This window comes from Corapipo altera, unplaced genomic scaffold (genome assembly GCF_003945725.1).
Source record: "Corapipo altera isolate COAL_440 unplaced genomic scaffold, ASM394572v1 1, whole genome shotgun sequence".
NCBI lineage: Eukaryota > Metazoa > Chordata > Aves > Passeriformes > Pipridae > Corapipo > Corapipo altera.
Window position 1 is genome coordinate 26,670,210 of NW_020884873.1, and position 23,517 is coordinate 26,693,726.

At 37.2% G+C, this 23,517-nt stretch overlaps 1 protein-coding gene across 3 annotated transcripts in view; it reads right to left on the reverse strand.

The window, feature by feature from the left end:
- Positions 1–23,517, reverse strand: part of TMTC2 (transmembrane and tetratricopeptide repeat containing 2) — a 244,703-nt gene that overhangs the window by 52,892 nt on the left and 168,294 nt on the right. For 2 of the 3 annotated variants that reach the window (XM_027663223.1, XM_027663239.1), the window contains 4 exons: positions 18,282–18,367; positions 17,230–17,414; positions 15,502–15,580; positions 3,079–3,200 (listed from right to left, as the gene is read on the reverse strand). In XM_027663223.1, the coding sequence (XP_027519024.1) occupies positions 3,079–3,200; positions 15,502–15,580; positions 17,230–17,414; positions 18,282–18,367 (472 nt within the window). Of the gene's footprint in view, positions 1–1,794; positions 1,869–3,078; positions 3,201–15,501; positions 15,581–17,229; positions 17,415–18,281; positions 18,368–23,517 lie in introns of all 3 variants that reach the window. The other variant, XM_027663231.1, reaches the window with a different exon arrangement.

The following is a 23,517-nucleotide window of genomic DNA, read 5'->3' on the forward strand; positions in this document are numbered from 1 at the left end:
CAGAAGAATAAATCACAGTGGTACCTCAAATTGGGAATGGGCTGAAACAACTATGCCAAAGGCAGCAGCTCTAATTTGAATCCCAAGGAAGTCTATGAAGATTTCCAGGAAGCATGTCACTTACAGCAATCATATATTCGCAATGGGAACTAATACTAGGACACTTCAGTATATCAGAAACTAACAAAAGTTATTTAATGTGAATCACTGAGCAGACAGTAGACTGCAAAACTAATGTCCAACATGGAGACAAAAATCTATATTTTACTGCCAAATCTCTTCATTATCCATTTTTCTGTTGAATGTCTTTTCAGACTTTGTAGCTGAAAGAACTAAGTGAAATAAATGTCAATTTTCAATAGACCAAATATAAAGGAACTTTTTTTTTCATGAATGAAATAACCACCTGAAAAATGTTCTGCCATCTCTAATTACTTTTCATTAACACGTTGCCTTGCCATATGTTTATGAAGTCCTACAAGTCAACAGGACATCAGCACCATCTTTTCAGCTTATGCTGCTGTCAGTAGAATGGACATCAACCCTATCTGTACATATTGCCATGAATATGAGAAGAAGCAACAGTAATAAAAGAAAAAAGTGCCAAGAGATGATAACAAACAAACGTGATGAGAATAGACTACAATTACGGCACAGAGTAAGTGTAGGTAAGCAAGTGTGTGTTGAGAAAAGAAAGGTATTTTATTGCCTATCACAGTGCAGCATTCAAAGGTATACACAGCTCTTCTCCTCCTTGCTAATGAGACACATTCTTCCATAAACACATCTCAGATGCTCAAGGTACAATCTACCTCACACATATCTTGAATTTATATCCCTGGAGAAAAGCAAACAGTTCAATTTTACTATAAGGATTCACATACATTTTTCATCACTTCCTTCTAAATAATAATGGCACTAGTGTTTAATCCTATACCTGCACTTTCATAATGAGGGGACAAAATAAAAGAATTAAAAAATTAGTGGCTCACCGTGTTTGTACAGTTCTGGGATTTGGGGATTTTGTTATTTTGAAGAAAACAGTGAGACCTTGTTTCCCAGAACCACTGCAAGACCTTCCCTAGCAGACTTCATATTTCACACACTCAGCAGTTCAGAAAATTAACCAGAAGAGTACTGGGGGGGGAGGGGGGAGGAGTGTGGAAGAGAAAAAAATGAATGGATTTTAATTGAGAAAACTCTTTTCTTCCCGTTCTGATCCTGGCCAGGGCAGGATTAATCTTTGCAGTAGCCAGGAGGGGCATGGCTAGAACCCACAGGTTATTCTATACTACCTCGTTATTTTCTGGGGATAGGGAAGGGGTCCTTTCCAGGTCACGGAGCTTGGCAGTGCAGTCGGATATGGTCAGGAGTTTCTGCCTGGTGAGCATTCGCATGTGAATTGTTCACCTCTCTTGTACAATTTGCTATTAATATTGTTGCTGATACTGTTCATTTTCATTGCTCTTTCCATCAAATTGTTCTTATCTCTTATCTTTACCTCTTGTGTCTCCAATTCTCTTATCCATCCCACTGCAGTGGGGAGGGGCAGGGAGAGGACAGAGTGAGCGAGTGCACGTGGTTTTGAGTATTTCAGAGGGAATACTAAATTGGGAAATACCATTCCTAAACCATGACTTTCCCACAGCAGTTACAATAAATTAGAACTTTTGTGTCAAAGATCTGCTAAGAAGAAACCAATATCTGACTTTCTCCTATTATTTTTAGATGCACGATATAAAGATATCTGCCAGCAAAGCAAGGTAAATTAGAAAATTTTCCTGTATAACTTACTTGTAGTTCTATTCCAGAGGAAGGTAATCAGTGAGTGCATGTATTTGTCAATATTCCAGCAATTTTAACTGTAACTGGAAATTGTAACAAAAAAATGCCTTTTCAGGAGCTGGAACTGACAAGCAGTGGGGATATAAAACCACCATCTTGACTTCCATTACAAGTTAAATAATTCCCATTTAGGAAGCTTTTAATCAAACTCTGTATTTGACATTACATGATAACACTGATCACTTTTTAATTCTTTCTAATTTTTAATTCTTTCTTGTCACCTGTTAGTCATACAGAAAACTTCTGTTCTAATTTCTCCCCCTTTTCCAAAATCAGATACTTTTAGCAGTAATGGATCTGCTGAAATTAATTATGAGCTGTTGTTTTCCACTGGATATCTACCCTGTGTAAAAGGACATTTTTTGCTTGAAGACTAGGCAGCTTATAATCAAGGTCATAGAAAAAGCTTATTGCTAGATGAAAACCTGAGGAAGATACTCAGGCTGAGGCAGAAGGACTGAAGAGCCATACAGAGGTGTATAAGTAGAGCACAGAAATCAAATATGAACCCTCTAGGGTGAACAATGAAAGCAAATGTAGAATAGATAAAAATGAAAGAGGATATTGGTCAGAAAAATGGCAATGAGAAAATGAGAATTATTTGAGTGAATAAAACAGAAATTCATTTTCATCTTCAAATTGTGTGAAAACCAAGAAGGGCCTGGTATTCTGCTATAACTATCATATGGGGCTAATTTAGCTGGAGCTACAAGCACATCTACACTTAAAAGGCAAGTAAATTTTACAGAAACAGAAAAGCCCAACTTTTCTGATTTTTTTAGAATAAACTTTTAGTAGTTGAGTAGTTCTTTTCACAGGCTCAAAGAGATACTCCTAAAGAAGTGTAAATTCAAAGTATAAGTCATGTTATTCACAAAGCATAGGTGGCACCCAGCCATAGGCTGCTACAACCACCCTGAGTCAAATGCTGAACACCTTATTGAATTAAATCATTGCTTGTGATAAGGTTTTATCAACACCTTACTGTGCATTATAAAGTTCCTATGCTATTATAACTGTTTTCTTCCGGTACAGAGTTGGCAACACTTTAAGAATAGATACAATGTCTCACAAAAAAACCCAATGCTGTCAAAATCCCTAATTAAAAAGAATGACTGAAATAGTGCGAAAAATAGGGTAATAAGCAATTTTCAGGCCAAAGCCTTCTTGTCCCTTTACCTAATCTACTCTAAGGGCCTGGGACCAGTTCCCAGGAGCTGCTGATAAACTCACCGTCAGAGCCAGCAGTTTTCCATAGGTGAGATGGGCTGGGATGTGGTCGCTCTTGGATCGCAGTGACTCCACATACCAGTGCTCTGCTTCTGGTAGCCGGCTCATTCTCATATAGGCTTCTCCTACAGGGGGAAACAAATGCTGGTGAGAATATTCAAAATTTCTCAAGGCTTCTATAATTTGGTACCTCATTTATAATCTTCTACATTTTAAATGTGTAAATCTTGAAAAAGATGAAGTGATTTGAAAACTTGCAACGAAACACATACACACAAAAAAAAGCCTTACAGATGCTTGAATGAGGAGATTAAGACCTTATTAGGGCTGAAGAGCATGGTTGAGATGAAACTCTTACTGGAACAGAATTGCCAGAGAGAGTTCCAGATGCTAAGTTTCAGTCAAAAGTCTCAAAATAACGGAGATTTTATTGCATCTACTGCAGAAAAGCTACTTCTTTTCCATCAGTCTACATTGATGGAATGTAGCATGGAATAGCAGGAAGAAGACAGAAAATATTTTCATTTAATCACAATAAATCAAGAACCTATTTTGTTTTAAAAACTAGGGAAGTTTAAGAAAACAGTCCTGAAACTATACTGGTGGGAGGAGCAAGACATTAAAAAAACCTAATCTCTGAATGTAGTTATATTAGGTCATCTGCCACATTCTTTTTTTTTTTTTTTATTATTTTAAAATTGCTAGTCTTAGGAAATCACATACCAAATGACCGAAACTGGACATTCTTCAAAGTGAAATACTTTACTGTGAGAGGCTGAGGCAGGCAAGTTTGAAGAACAACAGGTGAATGGGATGTCAGAAAACCATATACTGTTATACAGACAATTGTAGTCGAAATTTCTGAGGAAGAGTTTAGCATGCACAGAAAGACAATCTCTTTCTTCAAGAAGGAAACAACTAAATCTATCAAAGGTTGGAATCAGCAATATCAAACATATGCAATGGTGAAGAACAGCAGCTTTCAGATTAATACTCTGCATTTACACAGCTCTTTCACAAGGGCTCTAGATATAAATGTGCCCTTCCCTAGGTCAATGACAGACTGAAAATGGCTACTGGAGATTCAGGATTTCATAATCTCCCCAGCTGATCCATTTCAAATAAATGGCTAGGTATCTTCCCAAAATTATCAAGTCACAGTTTATCAGGTGCTACTACTCGAGGATCAAGAGAGGACTACAACTGACCCACATAAAGGTCAGCTAAGTCTGCCTCCAGGTGAATTACTGCCCCCAATTATGCACTACATGTAAATTAATAACATGTGAAGGCATCAGGGAGAGAGAGGGACCAATGTTCTCTATTCAAGCTTGAAGTCAAAAACCACACCCCCAAAACTCGGAGAAAAAGATGCTCAAAGAAGTAAAATAAGGAACTCATACATATCAAGTATTTACAGAGGCTATGAAGGATTTTCTTGATGAGAGAAAACTGGACAAGGCCCAGTGAAGTTTAGTTTTTTGGTGGTTTTTTTCAGCTATTTTTGTCACCAGAGGATCTGGATCCCAGGCAAAATGTAGAACATAAGTTTTGAGTTTCAGAAGTTAGGGTGCAATGCATGCAAGATGACCAAGCCGCAGCCCACAGATTAAATGAGCATGATGTAGAGTCAGAAGTCACGTTGAGCCAAGGCTAAGGGAAGGTAACATGATTTTTATGAACAAATAGAGTTTTTTTTCCAAAAAGCAGTGCAAGCCTGTAAATACAACAGACCAGGATTTCTAACTCAAGGATCTACAGAGCATTCTGTATTCATGTACTGGTCTTGGATATCTGATTACACACACACAGAAGCAGATGATGTTTCAGTCCCAGTACTCAAGTAATTCTGCTGCTGTTTAGGGCCAAACTAAATGAACAATTAAAAAAAAAAAAAACAAAACAACAACCAAAAACAAAATCCAGGCCAAATTAAAATTAAAAAAATCCAAACATGTAAGAAACTCCAAAAGAACATGAACACCCCCAAAACTCATGATCACATTCAGTGATATTAACATCACATGCAGTTCTTTCACTATGTCAGCACTCAAAAATAAGCAACATAACATTATACCCTATAAGCAGAAAACAAAGTCATGAAGTGTTGAAAGGATGGAAGAAGCCAGAAGTCAAGCTACATGCTCCCCTCAACTCCTCTCACTAGCCGCATGCTTTATGGCAGAATGTTTAATAATCTGATTGCATACTGTTTTTCCCACAGGCCTCTGCTTCATTTAGTATACCGGAAATGAGGAATCCATATTGTCCTTTTCTTTAAGTGGAAAATTCCAGCCCAACCTGTTACAGCTTGGCAAAGTTTCAAGTGATTAACAAAAAGATGCTCTAAAAAGTAATGTAAGCAGCCAAAAGAGATGGAGCTATTATCTACTGGTAGTAAAGGCTGAATGTACTGCCAAATTTCAAATAGATCCAAGGTTCTCATCTATTTCCCATGATGGATTCTGATATAAGAAGAGATTAAAATCTTTGGAGTACTGGTAAATTCAATTTTTAATAGGCTTTAATAGCTCAACTACTTTACAGGTTAGCTACTTTACAGGATATTTCTGAGTGATGCATCTAGAAAAAAAGCTAAAATATGTCAATCTAAATGTCAAACTGTAGAGAAAGAAACTGTATTTCCCTGAAGTCTTTGCAGGGAATTCTCTATAGTTGAACATTTTTTTCTGAGGAGCCTATTTTCTGCCTATAAGCCCCACATAATCAATAATTGCTATAAGTAATTAGAACATATCATTACTACAGAAGGAAATACTGTTAGGGGGGTTTGTTATTAATTGCATCTTATAAATGATTTGCAGTGATACCCTTATCTAAAAAGAAATCAAAGTTGAAAACTGAAAATGGCTCCTACCACTGCCATACTCAAAAACCAGAATAAAACCAAGCAATGGCTAACTGAACTGTTAAAACAATCAAATGATTTTATGTATTAGACTGAAGCAATTTTATAACAGTTATTTCAGCCTAAGATAATTTTCCAACAATGTCAGAGAAAACATGTATGAATTGATTTCTGACATTCGGGGTGTATTTGTGCGTCTGATATTAAAATAAGAATAATAATATTTGTCATTTACAATCATGCATTTTTATAGACTTGCAACACAAGTGAATTTAGCCATTAGAAAGATAACAGTGTCCATTGGCAGAAAATATGTAAACCAACAGCACACACATAAGCAGGTTTCTATATTTAATTTAACAATTACTTATTTTTCAAAATCTTTCAAAATTCACGCTAAAGATCTGAAAGAGCACACACAGACACTTTATTAATGACGTCAGATCTATAAAGTTCAACAGAGGCAACAACAACAGAGAAAGAAATTCATAGTAGTGGAAACCTTAAGACATAAATTGACAGTTATTTCTATTCCCTAATCTGTATCAACATGCAGACATGTGCAGCGTTGCCTGCACAATGAGTGGTGGCAATAGATTCAATAGTAGACTGGAGTAAAATGGGACAAATCAGTAATTCAAAACTGCTTCTATTTTTAAGGGAGTTAGTTCAGTTAATATTTTCTGAGTTTTAGGAAACAATTCTTGGCTTATTCTACAAGAAAGAGCATATATTATTAAACTGTAACTTTCATTTACTAATGTAGTGCAAGAAGAACATTAATACGCAACTGAAACAGTATTTAAAGAAATGCACATGAAGTTCATTAACACTTCTATTAATACTTTCAAAGAAATGAGAAATAGGATACCTTTCAAATAGACTTACACCACTGTAATGAAAATCCTTATACTCAGGTGGATTTTATTTGCCATAGAGACAGATCACTTGCAAGACTACCATTCACCTACAATATTTTCCCATATTTCCTCAGAGTTCTTGGAATTTAAAAATAATTCTTCAAAATCAAAAGAACAAAATAAAACCCCACCAAAATAACAGAACAGCCAAAACCTCCTCACTAAAATGATGCCAGGACATTAATTATAAATAACAATATTTAATTAACATATCATTAAAATAATTAACACATAAGTAACAATAATTAAAACCCAATAACAATCATAATAAATATTATTTATATTAAATAATTAGGCTAATAAAATATTAGCTTGCTAGCAGCTATTTCCCCTGAAAGGCTAACTTCTTACTGGGTAATTAGGTAGAATGTGATTTTAAGGAAAAAAAAAAAGGACACGATTTTCTAATACATATCATACATTGTTAAAAGGTAAAATCAAGTACCATTTACATCAATGTATATTACATGGTTCTAGATTAACCTCTCACCTACTGATTTAATATTTGTTCTGTTTCAGATGTACTCACACCAAGCAAAGGCCATGTCCTGGCAGGGAGTATGCTAGACTTTCTGATGAGCAAGTGCAGTAGAATTATGGATGTAATAGCACTGTGCCTCCACAGATGTATTGTACCCATATTTTCAGGTTAAGAAGATATGTCCCTCCAGTGGTCCTCCTTTTAGGACCCCAAAAGATATTGTTGAAAAGACAACCAAAAAATTATCTCCATAAAGGAGACAACGCCCTTCAAATTTCTGGGTGGTAAAAATTTAATATGGAAAATATAAAATTTGGCACGGACAAGACACCAGATGTCAAAGTACAAGGGAAGATGGAGATGCCCTTTGAAAAGAAAAATCTCTAACATATACATTCAGTCAGGATTTAAATTTCATTTTTCCATCGTTCTTTGAATTGGGAATATGAAAAAGTTGCGTCAGAAAATGATGGAGAGGTCTGCAACCCTGTGTGCCACAATACCACAAGGAGTTTGTGTCTTTGATAATGCAACTATGCAGCTTTGTACAAATCAAGGCTGCAGATGTGCCTACCATAAATGCACCTCCCCAGATATATGACTTCCTTCTTTTTTCCCCTTCAGTACCAGTGCATAAAATAACATAATAAATCTGGAAGCACAGTTTGATGTTATACTATACTGATGTTTAAGATGTACTGTAAAAGATTAATAGTTTGGGTTATAAATATGCAGTGCATGCACATCTTCTCTGAAACAGCTGAAGCATGTGAACATAATGAGCACCAAGTTCTGCATAGACTAAGCATATTCTGCTTGTTTTTTTTTTTCCTTTTGCAGAACAATCTCCTTGAAGATGTCAAGGAATGTATTGTGTTTTAAGAGGGCTTTTGATGGATGGGAGTCAATCCGCATTTACTTTGGCAAATCCACATTTTACTTTGTTTCTGAACAAACTCTTATAGGCCTCAATTAGCCAAAGTAAAGCCTTATCTGATTTAATTAGATCACTAAGCTACTTTTGAAGGAAAATACTCAAAGTAGAAAACAGATATAAGTGAAAGGTAAAACAATATCAGATGCAGCATGGAACAGCATGGACTTTGTGCAGCTGTTTCCTGTTGTAGAAAGGCTTCTCGTGAAAGAAGTATACTGACAAAAATAGAGGCATTGAGCTCACATGAGATAGATGATTTCATTTTCATGCCAGTATAGGTTTCTTTAAAACACTATTAATAGAAGCACTTTCCCTTAGAAACATGCCTAACTGGGATCCATCTAGTCCAATTTCAGTATTAGACCTTTTTTTGGTCTGCATATGTTATGATTATACTTATTTTCATATAAAACCCCAAATGTTTAAAATGCAAATGCATTTCAGGCTTAGACTCAGCTTTTTCAGAATATTGCCTAAGAAAATTCAAGCATTTCACATGAACTTATACATCAATAATCCAAAAAGATAAAACTAAGAAAATCTCAGAACCTGGAGAAAAAAATATCCTGGCCTCAAACATTGCATTCATTACCCTTTTCAGCAATCCACCACTGAAATCCACCTTCATACCCAGCTTGAATCCCTCAAAGTAAAGTGAAAAACCAGGAGACACTGCAATCAGATTGAAGATTTAGATTTAGAATCACAGAATCAGAGAATCATTTAAGTTGGAAAAGACCTCCAAGACCATTGAGACCAATCTTTGACCAAACATCACCATGCCAACTAGACCCACAGCACAAGTGCGAAGTCCAGCGGTTTCTTGAACACTTCCAGCAATGGTGACTCCACCAGTTTCCTGGGCAGTTCATTCCAAAGCTTGACAATCATTTCAGTTTTCCTAGGCTGCTTCAGTCAATGAAGAGCAAAGACACAAAGCTCCAGTACTGTGAACAATGTGACTATATGGAAATGTTGACTCCACCACCTATCTGGGTAGCCTGTTCCAATGCTTGACAATCATTTCAGTGAAGAAATTCTTCCAGATATCCAACCTGAACCTCCCCTGGTACAACTTAAGGCCATTTCCTCTTGTTCTTTTGTTAGTTGCCTGGGAGAAGAGGCCAATCCCCACCTGGCTACGAACCCCTTTCAGGTAGTTGTAGAAAGCAATAAAGTCTCTCCTGAGACACCTCTTCTCCAGGCTAAAAAGCCCAGCTCACTCAGCTGCTCCTCACATGACTTACTCTCCAGACCCTTCATCAGCTCTGTTGCCTTTCTCTGGATACACTCCAGCACCTCCATGCTTCCCTGTAGTGAGGGGCCCAGAACTGGACACAGCACTCGAGGTGTGGCCTCACCAGTGCCAAGTACAGGGGGACAATCACTTTCCTGGCCACACTATTCTTGATACAGGCCAGGATGCCATTGGCCTTTTTGGCCACCTAGGCACACTGCTGGCTCATGTTCAGACAGCTGACGACCAGCTACCCCAGACCCTTTTCCACTGGGCCTCTTTCAGGCACTCTTCCCCCAGCCTGTAGTGCTGAAGGGGGTTGTTTTAACTGAAGTCCAGGACCCAGCACTTCACTTTACTGAACCTCGTATCAGTGGCCTCGGCACATCAATCCAGCCTGTCCAGATCCCTCCGCAGAGCCTTTCTAGCCTCCAGCAGATCAACACTCGTGCCCAACTTAGCATCCTCTGCAAATTTACTGAGGGTGCACTTCATCCCCTCACCCAGATAATTGATAAAGAAATTAAACAGGACTGCACTCAGTACAGAGCCACCACTAGTGACTGGCCGCTAACTGGATGCAGCACTCAGCTACTTAGCTTTGGACAGCAGATCTGAACTACCAGATATAAACTTACCAGTCTGCAAAGTCTCAGAGGGGGAAGGGCTAAAGTATCAGGATGGGGGCATGAAGGGGAAGAGAAGCATAGTATTTTGTTTCCATCACCATTGGAGCGAACTCCATTTTTATTTCCATGGAACACACAGTAAAATAACCATACAAAAGAAAAAAAAAATCCTTTTTTATGAATCAAAGTAGTTTTAAAAGAAAAAAAACTTGTAATGTCCACTTAGTAAGAAATTACCAGTAAAGCTTCATGAGATGCATAGGAAGCACACTGATGACTGGAGCTTAGACAAGCGCAGTTACCATACTCTGGGTAAGTTAGGATGTGGAATATGTACATCGCAGCTTAATCATCTTTGGATCTTAAAAATTAAATCTTGCACAGCATGAATAGTAAAACTATAGAAGCAAAAGGGTTTCTTGGAGTTCTAAACAATATTTTAAGATAATTCAATAAGAAAGCATTTAATGGGAGCAAGGGGTAAATGGGATTGGAGCCTTAACAATATTAACAGGTTTGTAGAAACAGCCATATCCACCCAAAAGCAAAATCAAAGTGATAGTTATGTTATAATCATCAACACAGAAAGTCTCTCTGCATGCTAAGCCTTTGTACTTATGATATATACCTCTGTACCAGATGTAAAATCTGGCTCCCCTTTTCTGGTCTGTACATTTGTGTATGATTTGTTTTCTGTCCATGTGCCATGCAGAAGATTAGCAATGAGAAATCTAAATTTTAATTTGTGCATCATGAGCTGTATTTGCTCCTGGAATGTTAGCTTCTTTTGTAACTTGCATTTCTCATAAAAAATGTTTGTTAGGCTTTGCATTAAATGCATTTGAAAATAGACAGATGTTAATTAACAAAGGCAGATGAAATATAATCAAGAAATTTGTCTTTAAGACAGTATCCTGCCAACCTAAACCTGAACAATGCCACCCTGACATCTTTCTTGTTACTGTTGGGTATTAAAATAAAGCCTCCATGGTCCACCTCACACCACTTAACTGTCAGGAGTATGAATTACTGTAGCAGGTGGGCTAGTGTGGTTTTAAAAGCAATGTAATACAATCAACTGTACAATATCAGATTTCAAGGAACGCAAAAGACATCTAGACCAGAGGCTGATCCTTAAGCAATCCTAATATTGGCATTAAAGCATTCATGATCCCACTGGGACCATTTTATCTTTTGACCTCAGGCTTTAATTGAAACTTTAAACAAAATATATTACCTACTTAATACAGCTGAGCTGGACTCTGGTCTTTGTAGTGCAAGTTGCCATGCCAAGCAAATTAATCTGTGTAACCTTAGCATGTACTTTTTAATTTACATCAAAGAAATATGACATAGAGAAAATAAATACCAAGCCAACATTATACAGCTTTTTGAATAATTATTTTGATTCTAGTTTTAGAGTTTCAATTTTTAGCTGTTCTGAGTTCTTTCAAAAAAAAAAAAAAAAAGAAAATGTTTTATTTCTTGGTGCAAAGCCAGAGAAACATATGGTTTCCTTAGTTGAGTTTTTGCACACCTGGCAAAATAAATCATGGCAACAGGAGACCAAAATCTTCCCTGCAACTTTTCATATGCACAAACGTAGAACATCTGATGTCGGTATTCCGGCCCTGTCTTTTGTACCATGAATAAAATGCAAAGTCAAATGGATGGTCTGCTTCTTGAGGCCCAGTACTTCTTTTTCCCTTAAAGAGGCAAATTATTTAGCGTTTTAAAGGATGAGAGTCTGTCAGGCAGACTGACACACCAGAGGAATGAGTCACTAGGCTTGTCAGACCAAAAGGCCAATAGAAGCAAGCACAGGAAAAGAAGTGTAATGCAAACAGGGAAAGCAGGTGGTATAAAGGCTTAGCACTGCTGGAGTGTTAATGCTACTCCACTCAGAGTGCTGGAGTTCAAACCTAATTCAGTTTAAACAGTTCATCTCCTGTTTATTCTCTTTCAAGTAGGTCATGGAAATCATACAGGGGAAAAAAAAATCAAAAAATTCAAAAATTGTTTAAATACATGATTGAATCATTATTAAAAATTAGAGGAAGCACTGTTTTCTTATATCATTTGCCAATATGTGGCAATATGTGTGCCACTCAACCAAGCAGAGAGATTGGCAGAGACTAAGAATACCTTAACCACAATAACAACCACAGCAGATAATCCTAAAACTGTAACTATTCTTGGATTTCATGACAAGCTGTGACAACTTTTTCCACATGTAGGGAAATGGGGAAAGACTACTTCCTTCTACTAGTTCCCAAGCAGATGGGGAGCACTCCCCAGTTTCTCCCCCTTCCTCCCCACCAATGAGCATACAGTGGGTGGGCACAGCTCAGTCAGGTTTATACGGATGCAAGTGCACAAGACAGGACTGGCCTATTTCAGTTCCATTAGTCTCCCTTTTAAAGGCGAGAAGTAGGCAGACAAGTTTATAAAATGCTGTTTATCAAAGAAAGTGTTATAGTGAACATTTTTATAATTTTGTCTTGAACACCAAAACAGAAATAAACAATCCAGTCGGCCTTCTGATACTCAGTGACACAGTACGAGCTGCAAAGCGGATGCACGCCTAATAATGGATGCAGTTGTCTTGTTCTCCTATCACACCCAATGCAAAGAGATGAGTGAGTAGGTATTTAGGATTTATCTCACCCAATTTAAGCTACTAAGTCTAAGTTAGTCATTTCAGCTCCTTTTAGAGTAAAAGTATGCTTGCAGGGGATTATTTTTATAATCTAAAATAGATGGCTAAGTCAGACAGGCTTCATTAGTCCCCAGAGATATGGTTTCCTTTCCACACTATAAAGAAGCATAGCTACCTAGCTCTGTCTTGTCATCTAACCTTTATACTATTATAGGTAGGAGAGACTAACTGCAGTTATGTAGGCTTATGTAGACACACACAGGACAGCTTTGAACAAATCAGTCTGAGTCCTGTTAATGTAGCTGCACTGTATTCAATTTAAGTCACTATCCAACTCATTATGCAGCCTCTTGGATTGCCTTTGCAGCATAACCTACAAGCAACACCTCAGCAACCAGCGTGAAGCAATTTCTGTTTTCCCTGCAACAGCTGCCATCACAATAGCAACCAAAACACAAATATATCCTATGTTAATGATAAGCTAAACTTCACAGAGCTCCATAAGGGGCTAAGGTACACTCAGTCGACCACAGCTTGTTATGCCACTAGGACATCCGTGAAGTGCTGGTAGCTGCATAAAGGAAGCAGAAGCTGGAGTACAGGCTAAGGAAGAGAGTGAGGAAATACAGCAGAAGCCAAGCCCGGGTAAAGGACTTGAGCTAGTCTTTGTGTTCACTAAGGTTTTGTGAGTTAATAAATGCAAATCCCAGGAACAGAGTGAATTTGGATGTCATGGACAGTGCTTACAAAGGAAGTTGAGAAACGCCTCCTGAACCTAAAAAAGTAACCAATGGGCAAAAAAAATAAAAACCTGAGAAACTTATAGGTCATAGTGGTTCTAAAGGGAACATCTATTCAGGGGAAAAGAAAAAGGGTGGCACAGGCCTGCTTTGTAATGGGACGACCATCATGCTAGAAACAGCATTGGTTTAATTTTTCAAATTTTATACTTCTGAGGAACACTTTGATCAGAATTATGAAATACATATCTGCACTAAAGAGGGCAGTCAAACTTCGGAGGATTTGCTCAAGCACTGCAGTGGTCCTAAAATTAGCTCAGTTGGTCAGAGTATGATGCTAATAACGCCAAGGTTGCAGGTTTAATCCCCATAGGGGCCATTCACTTAAAAGTTGGACTCAGTGATCCTCGTGAATCCCTTCCGACTCAGAATAATCTGTGAAATATAATGCAAGAGTACTTCAGCAGTCACTATAGGTGTGACTGCAGTGATACCTATACTACAACAGCAGTTGTAGTATAGAACTGATAAAACAATAATTTCACTAAGACTCACTATGAACAAAAGCACATGAAGTAACCAATTTGTCCATTTTACAGATTTTAGCCCTTGGCATCAATCTGATAAAGTTCATTATCTATGGAGAAGTAACTCTCCATTGAACCATATGAACTGCTAAGGAAGTGTTTAGACTGTTACTGACATTAAATGCTTTGTCACTATGACAAGAGACAAACTTAGTTTAGCATTTACATCTACATTTTTCAAATATGTAGCACCAATTACAACTACAATTTTACTTTTTCCCTGTGCCCTAGTACTTTTAAGGTGCTACTAAAAGATGCCTTTCCTGAATAAGTAGAGAAGAGTGAGTGGTGCCTCCTTTCAACAACTGTATTAAACCAATTGGTATCAACCAATACATTCCCTTGTACATTAGGCATTGGTGGGGGGAACCACAAAAAAAGCCCACATGCTTCCTGTTGACCCTAATTGTTTCCACATATATTTTTAATTGCTTTACTTTGAACTACTTTAATGTAAAGGTTCTTACATCCTTTTCTGTCTAAGAGAGGACCTCACAGAGTACACTGGGCCAGACACTGCTTAGCAGAAACACATGTCCTTTCAAAGAAAATTCCACTTAAAAACATCTCTGGAGCAATAAGAATCTACCCTCTTGTTTACAGATCTGAGTACTAAAAAGAGTAATTAATATTTTCTTCTTTCTTTTATCTGTTTAATGTATCCTGTATAAAGATGTGATGTAGAATATGAGGAGCTGAAATTAAATAAAACACCTCACAGTAAAATTGATGTTTTTTGTAGTACTCAAGAGACTCTTCTAAAATTTTGAAGGACAGCTAGCTGGAAGAAGAATTCTCCCATTGTAGATGTCTAACCAAAAGTCTGTCAGCTGGAAAATAAGTTTTTGGCACAACTTCAAAAAAAGAGTCCAAATGCCTCTGTGGGCCTGTTTGGACACCTTGTTGGTTTGAAAGGCAATTCAAAAACTAATTCCCCACACTAAATTTTACGTTATAATCAATCTCACTTCATTTCTTAAAAAGTTTCAAAGATATATGAGAGATCTAAAAAAAAAAACAAAACACAACACCAAGTATGAATTGCACATTGGGCCTCCAAGATAGTGGATGAGAAATTCTGGAGGCAGAGAAAAGCACTAATCCACATATTCTAAATGTAAAACTGCTGCATTGACACTCTTCAAGATACCCAGTATCTAATAATCTCATCATTTATTGTGCCTTATCCAGCACTGCAGTTACTGACATTTAAGCTCTGAACCTAGTTTGGCTTGTGTCTACTGAAGGTAATTATTTTAAGGGGTTATTAGCTAATTCATTTGAGCACCAGTTGCCTGGCTAAGCTCTTTTGTTCCACCCTGCCTGACTCATCAGATATTATTCTGAAGCACTAACAATGCACTTACCCATCATGTTATATAAGCTCTGTGGTGCAAACTGCCTTGGCATTTTCTGTACTGCTTCTTTGTAAACCATAAGGGCATCCTGAAAAGAGACACACAAGCAGGAAAGCGCAAATTTCAAAAGCGTACTTTCACATATAAAGTAAAACCAAACTATCTTCCTTCCCCAAATGAATGGTCCAGAGAGAAAACACAACAGCATCATAAATATCGCACGAAGTTCAAATTTCTCCTTTAAAGAGGTTTTTTTACCTGAATTTTACCAAATTCAGTGAAGCTTATTGGCAAGAGATCAGATTAGTTCCAATATTGCATCTCTTTTCCCAGGTAGAAGTAACAAGAACATTTTTTTTTATACCCCTTAATGACTGATGAGTTTATAAACAGATATAAAATTCTTCAGGCTGTCAAAGAATATGGAGTAATATCAAATTGCAGACGAAGAACTTTCTGACGAAAAAGCTACACTAAGTGACCTAAAAATAAAGAAATCATTGTATACTGCCAAGTAATAACAAAACATAATCCTTACAACTGAAGTCTGCTCTACAGAAAAAATGAGACGTACTATAAAGTCAAGAATGCCAAAACAGGAATCTCTTTGCAAATATGCTGTACCTTAAGTTACTTGATCACACATTTACTCATTCAGTACTTTGGATGGTTACTGGTCAGTCTGTTAGGTCTGCATCAAACAGTCACAGCTTATGAAGGCTGAAATATGCTTGAAAAGAACCTAAATGTATGATCAAATCAAGAATGCAACAACCACCAAGCAGAAATATGATGTTTTATATTCCTAAAGTCCCTCCCAGGTATTGAGGTGCTAGGGATTTTAAGAATATAAACCATCCAGCTCCACACTGTGTCAGCTGTGCAGACAACATGCTGCTGTTCTCTTCCCTGTATGTGTGCATTAGCTGTCTGTGTTTTAACCAATTAGTAGCAGCCATCTGACAGAGCTGGATGCAGCAGACAGATGACACAGGATCTGCAGAGCTTGGGCATCCCTAATCTTAAACAGCTGAGGTAACTGTCATGGTCAGGAACACTTGTATGGATCAAAACCATATACAACTCCTGTTTCTGAAGTATGCCTGGCAATGCCAGGAGAGAATGACTTTCTTTTAAATACTGCCAATGGTCAAACCTAAAGTGAATGTCCAGTTTTAGTAAATTCATCAGCGAAAATGGAAAGGAATCACAACAGTCACATTCACACGTGTAAATGAGATGGGATGGCTTGGGTGTAGCATATGGTTACATTAAAAATATCCAACCCACTTTAGCACTTAGGTCAAGTTATCTGAAAATAGCACGTAGTGGGATGTTTTTAATCACTGAAGTTTTAAATTGTTTCAACTCAGTCTTATTTTTGGAGACTCAAAATCAAACATAATTGCATTTTTCCAACTAAGGATGGACTTAGTCTGTTTTGAATTATAAAGCCAGTACACTTTAGGTTGACTGGCCTATAATCAGGTTATATTCTTTGCATACCAGCTACAGGTACAAAGGCAAAACCAAAAAGGCAAAACCAAAAAATATCAGATGTGACCACTACTAATGTTGACTCTAACATGAGAATATCACACTGCTAATTAATACCATCACACCTGTGGCTGTGGAGACTAAATATTCTCTGTATTTTGAAAGTCTAGGTGGAAGCAGTAGATATTATTTATGTATGAATGTTTTATCATGATATTATAGACAAATCTGGAGTCTTACCTCATAGTGTCCTTGTTCATGAAAAAGTTTTCCTAAGTTATAAAGACAGCTGGTAACAGAGCTTTTATGAGCATGAGGATCTTTCAGATTTTCATCAGGGATCTCTGAGCACTTCACAAAAGTCCTCCTGGCTTCCTCTGTCTTCCCTTGGTTCATCAGGATGATACCAGTATTTAAATAGGCAGCTGTGAAGAGGGAAAAAATATTACTTTCAATGGAGTTCTGTTATGCTTTATCTACTGTTTTAATTCAAAGTAGCATCTGGTAGAGATCCTATGGTTATCTAATTTTGTTTTTTGTAATACAGATCATATATTATGATTATTATAGATAAACATATAATGAGTATGTGAACATATGAGAGGTAAAAGTACAGAGACAAAGGAAAGAAGAAAGTGGCCATAAAGACTGAGTAAGGAGGGAAGGAAACAATGGTTAGGCAGGGCACTCCATTTCGCTCCTCTTATTAGGACTGTATCAAGCAATAACACGATTGCTTGAAATGTTACAGAAAATATACATATACATTAATACATATATCTATGTATATATACATAGATATAAGATTTAATACTGAAGGTACAAAAGTCTCAGCAATCTTAAAAATAACCTACTTAATTTTAGAACTAATCACTGGCAACATCCCAATGATTATTCTCCATTTTCCCCAGGAAAGAAAGGAAAAATGAAAGGACTTAAAAAATATTTGTATTATTTACTCACGCATACCATAAATACCAGGGAGTGGCTGTAAGGAACAGCAAACAAGTGCCTGAAAATTTGGGCAGTAGTATCTGTGGCTCAACATCCCAGATAAGAAGCATTTTAGGTTCTAGTTATGCTTCTGAGTTTAACTCATTATATGCTTCTTCCTTGTACCACACTAAACATAGTTATTTAATAATAAACACTTGCTTTCAAGTGCACAATTTCATCTTTTGCTTTCTGAACTAAAAACTTCTGGAAAAAAAGGAAGTGTTATCAAAGAGTAGGAAAATTTTCTATAAAACTATAGTCAATATTATACAACCTTGTATAGTTGAAATACTTACAAGCTAGTGTGGGTCTGCTTCCAATTGCCAGTTTATAATAATGCAATGCCTCTGAAAACCTGCTGTTTTCCTGAAGGAGTAATCCTCTGCATAAGGGAAAAAAAATAAAAAGAAAGCCAGAAAAGAGAGTGAGGTTACTACAAAGAGTAACTTGAAAACTAATATTGAAAACAAAAGTCAAGTAACAAAAAAAATATGCTGACTGGTATTTCAGAGATTTAACCACTCTCTTAATAACAATTCAGTACAAAAATTATTTTGTGAAAAATATGAATTCAAAGACATCAGCCGTATCCATTTGACTTTTAAAAAGCAGATCTTAACTGCAGAAGTCTTGACTTTATTGAAAACCAGAAGATTCATTTTATCATTTGAGAAAACATTAGCTTGTGAGATTTTTTAAAGTGGCTAGAGTATGATGGAGGTATTTTTAAGACATTCAAGTTTAGCCTGTCATCTTTTCTTGACTTGAAATAAGCAGGTATTTTTCAAATGCATGATAAGTTAACCACCTAGCACTTGATATGTGTCAAGTGCTCAACCAGTCCCCTTGTTGAGCAACTGCACTAGATTATTTCCTGTACAGCTAAACACCTACAACGGTTACACTTTTCCTGCATTATTTATGTTCTAAGCAATTTTACTAATTGAAGAGGTATTAAAAATTATACTGAATACTTTCAGTTCCATAACACATGGACTTTAATTTAGCTTTAAAGACAAACATCCTTGTGAATTACAATTTACACCAGCCAGCCACCCACAAATTTCTGAGAAATGAGTGGTCTGGAGACCATTGACATGAATGTACATTATGCTTAAATGAATGCACAAAGCATTACAGTGTTCCCAAAGTTTTAGAAGACTGAAAAAAACATATACAAATATATTAAAACCATTAGGATTTAAAAATCCTTAAAAACTAGTAATTTCAGAGTGGAGACTCAGACCTTATTATCCAGGGATAAATGTCCCTTGTCATATAACTCAACAACAACCCCATGCAGCACTACAGGCTGGGGACAGAGTGGCTGGAGAGCAGCCAGGCTCTCCAGAGCAGCCAGAAAGTGACATGGGAGTCTGGATTGACAGGAAGCTGAACATGAGCCAGCAGTGTGCCCAGGTGGCCAAGAAGGCCAATGGCATCCTGGCCTGGATCAGGAACAGTGTGGCCAGCAGGACCAGGGAAGTGATTCTTCCCCTGGTGAGGCCACACCTTGAGTACTGTGTTCAGCTCTGGTCCCCTCAGGTCAGGAAGGATATTGAGGTGCTGGAGCAGGTCCAGAGAGGAGCAACGAGGCTGGTGAAGGGACTTGAGCACAAGTTCTATGATAAGAAGGTGAGGGAGCTGTGGTTGTTTAGCCTGGAGAAGAGGAGGCTCAAAGGAGACCTCATCACACTCTACAATTCCCTGAAAGGAGGTTGTAGCCAGATGGGCGTAGGTCTCTTCTCCCAGGCAACAGCAGTAGGACAAGAGGGCACAGTCTTAAGGTCTGCCAGAGGAGGTTTAGTTTAGACATTAGGAAGAAATTCTTTACAGAGACAGTGGTCAGGCATTGGAATGGACTGCCCAGTGAGGTGGTGAATTCACTGTCTCTGGAGGTTTTTAAGATGAGATGGGATGTGGCACTTAGTGTCATGGTCTAGTAACCATGGTAGTGTTGGATCAAGGGTTGGACTTGATAATCTTGGAGGTCTTTTCCAACCTGGTTGATTCTATGATTCTATGAACTCAAAATACCCAGGAAAATGTGGCTATTTCTGTTAGATGGGAGCAGTATCACATTTATTTGTAGTTTCTCTAACCTCCAGAAATTTTCTTCCTCTACATTTTTATCTGCTGATAGCTTTTTGAGCTGTGAAGAGTTAAGACCTCTTCCATCTCCAGTCTCTAATCAGAAAAGATTTTTTTATCCTTCAACATGTCAGAAAATGACTAGTAATTAGAATTAGACCAGTAAACTTCAGGGGAAGAAAAGAGAAGGGCAGTTAGCTAAAGAAATAACCACCATCCATGTTGCTTGCTTCCTTGGGTTAGGCTTTCATAGAATGGAGGAATATATCCTCTTTTTCTTGTAATCTATCCTATCAGCACCACATGACCTCACTTTGAAACTCTCTCCCAATTAACTTCAGATTAGGTAGTAAATCACTTTTAATATTAACAGAACCTACATTTAGTTAGTACTTGTAGTAATGTGAGCAATGATGGAGTAACATTCAGGATACCTTTTGGCGTGGCACCATGCTTTGTAACTACTGTTAAGTATCTTCCAAATAGCAAGAAGTATGATCATGTGGATAGAAATAACATGTTCTAAATTTTCTAGAACCTGAATCTTGTTTACAGTAAAAAATTTTATAGACTGTCATTACTTCAAGGAAAATTAATTATGATATTTTGATCCTGTTTTATATTGACAGCACTACAATTAACAGAAAAATAAATGAGGTGTCTGGCCTGACATTTAAACTGCTTCTTAATTTTTTAAAAAGCAAAACCACACAATTTTAGAACCATTTATCAAAGAAATTCCATTCTTATTTTAGTTTTGGAATAAATAATTTAACATACTAAGAAAAGTAACAATATTTGGTCAACTTCAACAACACCAATTATTTTGGTAAGTGTACAACATTTCTGTGTTTGGGATTAAAATAACTTTTATTTGCAATTATTACAAATTAATCTTCTGTGTTCACTGCATGCTCTAATACTGACACTCTTGATTAATTACTTGATACTTCAAGGTGGGTTTTTTTCTACTTCTCTTCCAAAAGACCTTTTCTCTTTTATCTGTTTCCATTAACAGTCAGTCTGCCTATCAGTCTCTCTCGCTCTCTCTCGCATATATATAACCCAAGCTGCTGAGATGCAAGACTGCGTGCTGAATTCCAGCAAATAATTAGTTTTTTATTTATATTGTTATGAGGTTTGGTAGAAGAAAGAGAAAAAGAAGAGGGATATAATCTAAAAAATCTTAACCAGGCATGAAACTGTCTCTTGTCCTTGTGAAATGGTCCTGATTGTTTGCTAGTTTTCACTGTGGCTTCTGGCAGTACAAGAATTACTAGATTTATGAGTCTCCAGTTCTAGTTTCTGATTAAACAAAGTCAAGAAAAAGTTTTTAAAAACTCCCACTTTTAGCTGAATATAGTTAACACTTTGACAAGTATGCTTCTGAGAGATAAATTGCTTGGATGTTCACTCATGAAGGGATAGTTATTTAAATAAATAAGAAGTTAAGATGATGAACATTGCATTAAACTCGCAAAAGACTCCTTAATTTACAAAGAATATTAGAAGAGCTTAAGGCACAGTTATATCTCACTTCCTAGGTGAAAAAATCACATCCTCTCTAGCTTTAAGCTCAAATAAAATGTAGGTATATAAATATACTCACTAATCTATCTAGTTACTGACAAAATGCAAAAACCAAACAGTTCAAATTTAGTTACTGCCAAAATTAATACTGCCTGTGAAATGTTCTACTTCTCATTTTAGAGAATGATAACCCTAGTCTCCAAATACATTATTTCCCACTATTACTTCCACAGGTCTACCGTCTAATTCACCACACAGGAGGAATATAAATGAGCAATATTTGCGTCTGCCTCCAGTTTCTACAAGGAAAACACTACCAACTTCTTATAAACATTTAGTTTTTGATCAAAATATAAAATAAGTTCTAGGAACAAATACAAAGTATTGTTTATTTCAAAATCAGTTCAAGCAAAACTGCAAATCAGGTCCTATATTCTCCTTTCCATTGCTGTATTTCACATCATCTAAGCCATTAGATGATTTTCAGCTAGGCGTTACATCTGAGAGGCAGACACAAGGTTCTGAGGAACAGCACAGTTCAACCTTGATACTGCACTGCTAAATCAGTGGACCTGATCAGCGAAGACATCGGGACTGGTGAAGGATCCCAGGGTAAGGGCCCTGAGAGCACAGCAGGGTACTCATTCCCAAGGCTCTCTGCTGGCTGCTCCAGCAACACTGAGTTCATGGAGCAAGTCCCAGGGTTGCTTCTGAAAGCGGTTGGCTCTAAAAATTGTTCACGGTTGTCAAGATGAACAGAAAGCAAAAAGATGGGCTCTGTCCTGGTTCTGGCCAGGACAGGAGTAATTTTTGCAGTAGCCAGGAGAGGGCATGTCTAGGACCTGAAGGTTATTCTACACCACCTCACATCACTGCTGGAGGTGGGGGGAAAGGAGCCTCTTCCAGGGAGAAGGGCTTCCTTCTGGTCAAGTAAGCGTGGCAGAAGGAGCTGAAGAGACCGGTTGGGTAATGCTGGTTCTGAGCCGGAGGGAGCAGTGGGGGCAGCGTGGCAGAAGGAACCATTGGGTATTGCCCATTACTGGGGGGTTTCCATGTGAATTGTTCCTTTCCTGTACCCTCTGTCATTGGTACTGTTGCTGTTACTCTCGGTTTTCTTATCTCATTGCTGTATCATGAGGATGAAAGTACTTGGTAAAGAAAAAGCTACTTAAACCATAGGACACACAGTAGACAGTTATAAACTGTCCATGAATTTATTTAGGAGTAATTAGGAAAGATCTAACTATCATAAGTAGAAGATTCTGGAACGTTACAACAGCAGTGGGGTTTTTTTGCCTGCATTACTTCTAGTTACTTTTACAGTGGAGTGTTAATCATTTATGAAAAGGAGGATATGTGCTAACTACTTTCAAGAGTAGCAAACTTCACCGAGTGACTTTGGAAATGGCTCAGAATCCTGTTTTTCTAATAGGAAGACAAATAAAAATAAGAAAAAAATGTTCTGACTATCTAGAAATGATGCACATCACCTCTATAGATATAATTGCTCATTTAATATGTGCAGGAAAACATTTCCCCCAAGTGAATTCTTTGTAACCTTCCTGAGTTCTTTAAGCTGACAACTTTTATGTACCGTGCTTGACCAACAATGAAAAATCTTCCTGTTTTCTTCCTCTGCTTTGGTTTTGACCCAAAGTCATTAAATACTAATGGCACAAAAATGTTTTTGAGAACGGGAAGGCAGTCACAGAATATAAACAGGTGGTAGATCATCTATCCTTTTTCTCAAGTTACATATTAATTTCTTTCTGTTGGTAGTCCCTATTAAAGCCAGCTGGTCTACTTATAAAGCAAACTCCTTAATGACTAAAGCTGGCATAAATGGACTGTAATAGTCAAAGTAAACACATATATTAGTGAAATACTTACAAAATATAGCCAGGTACAATA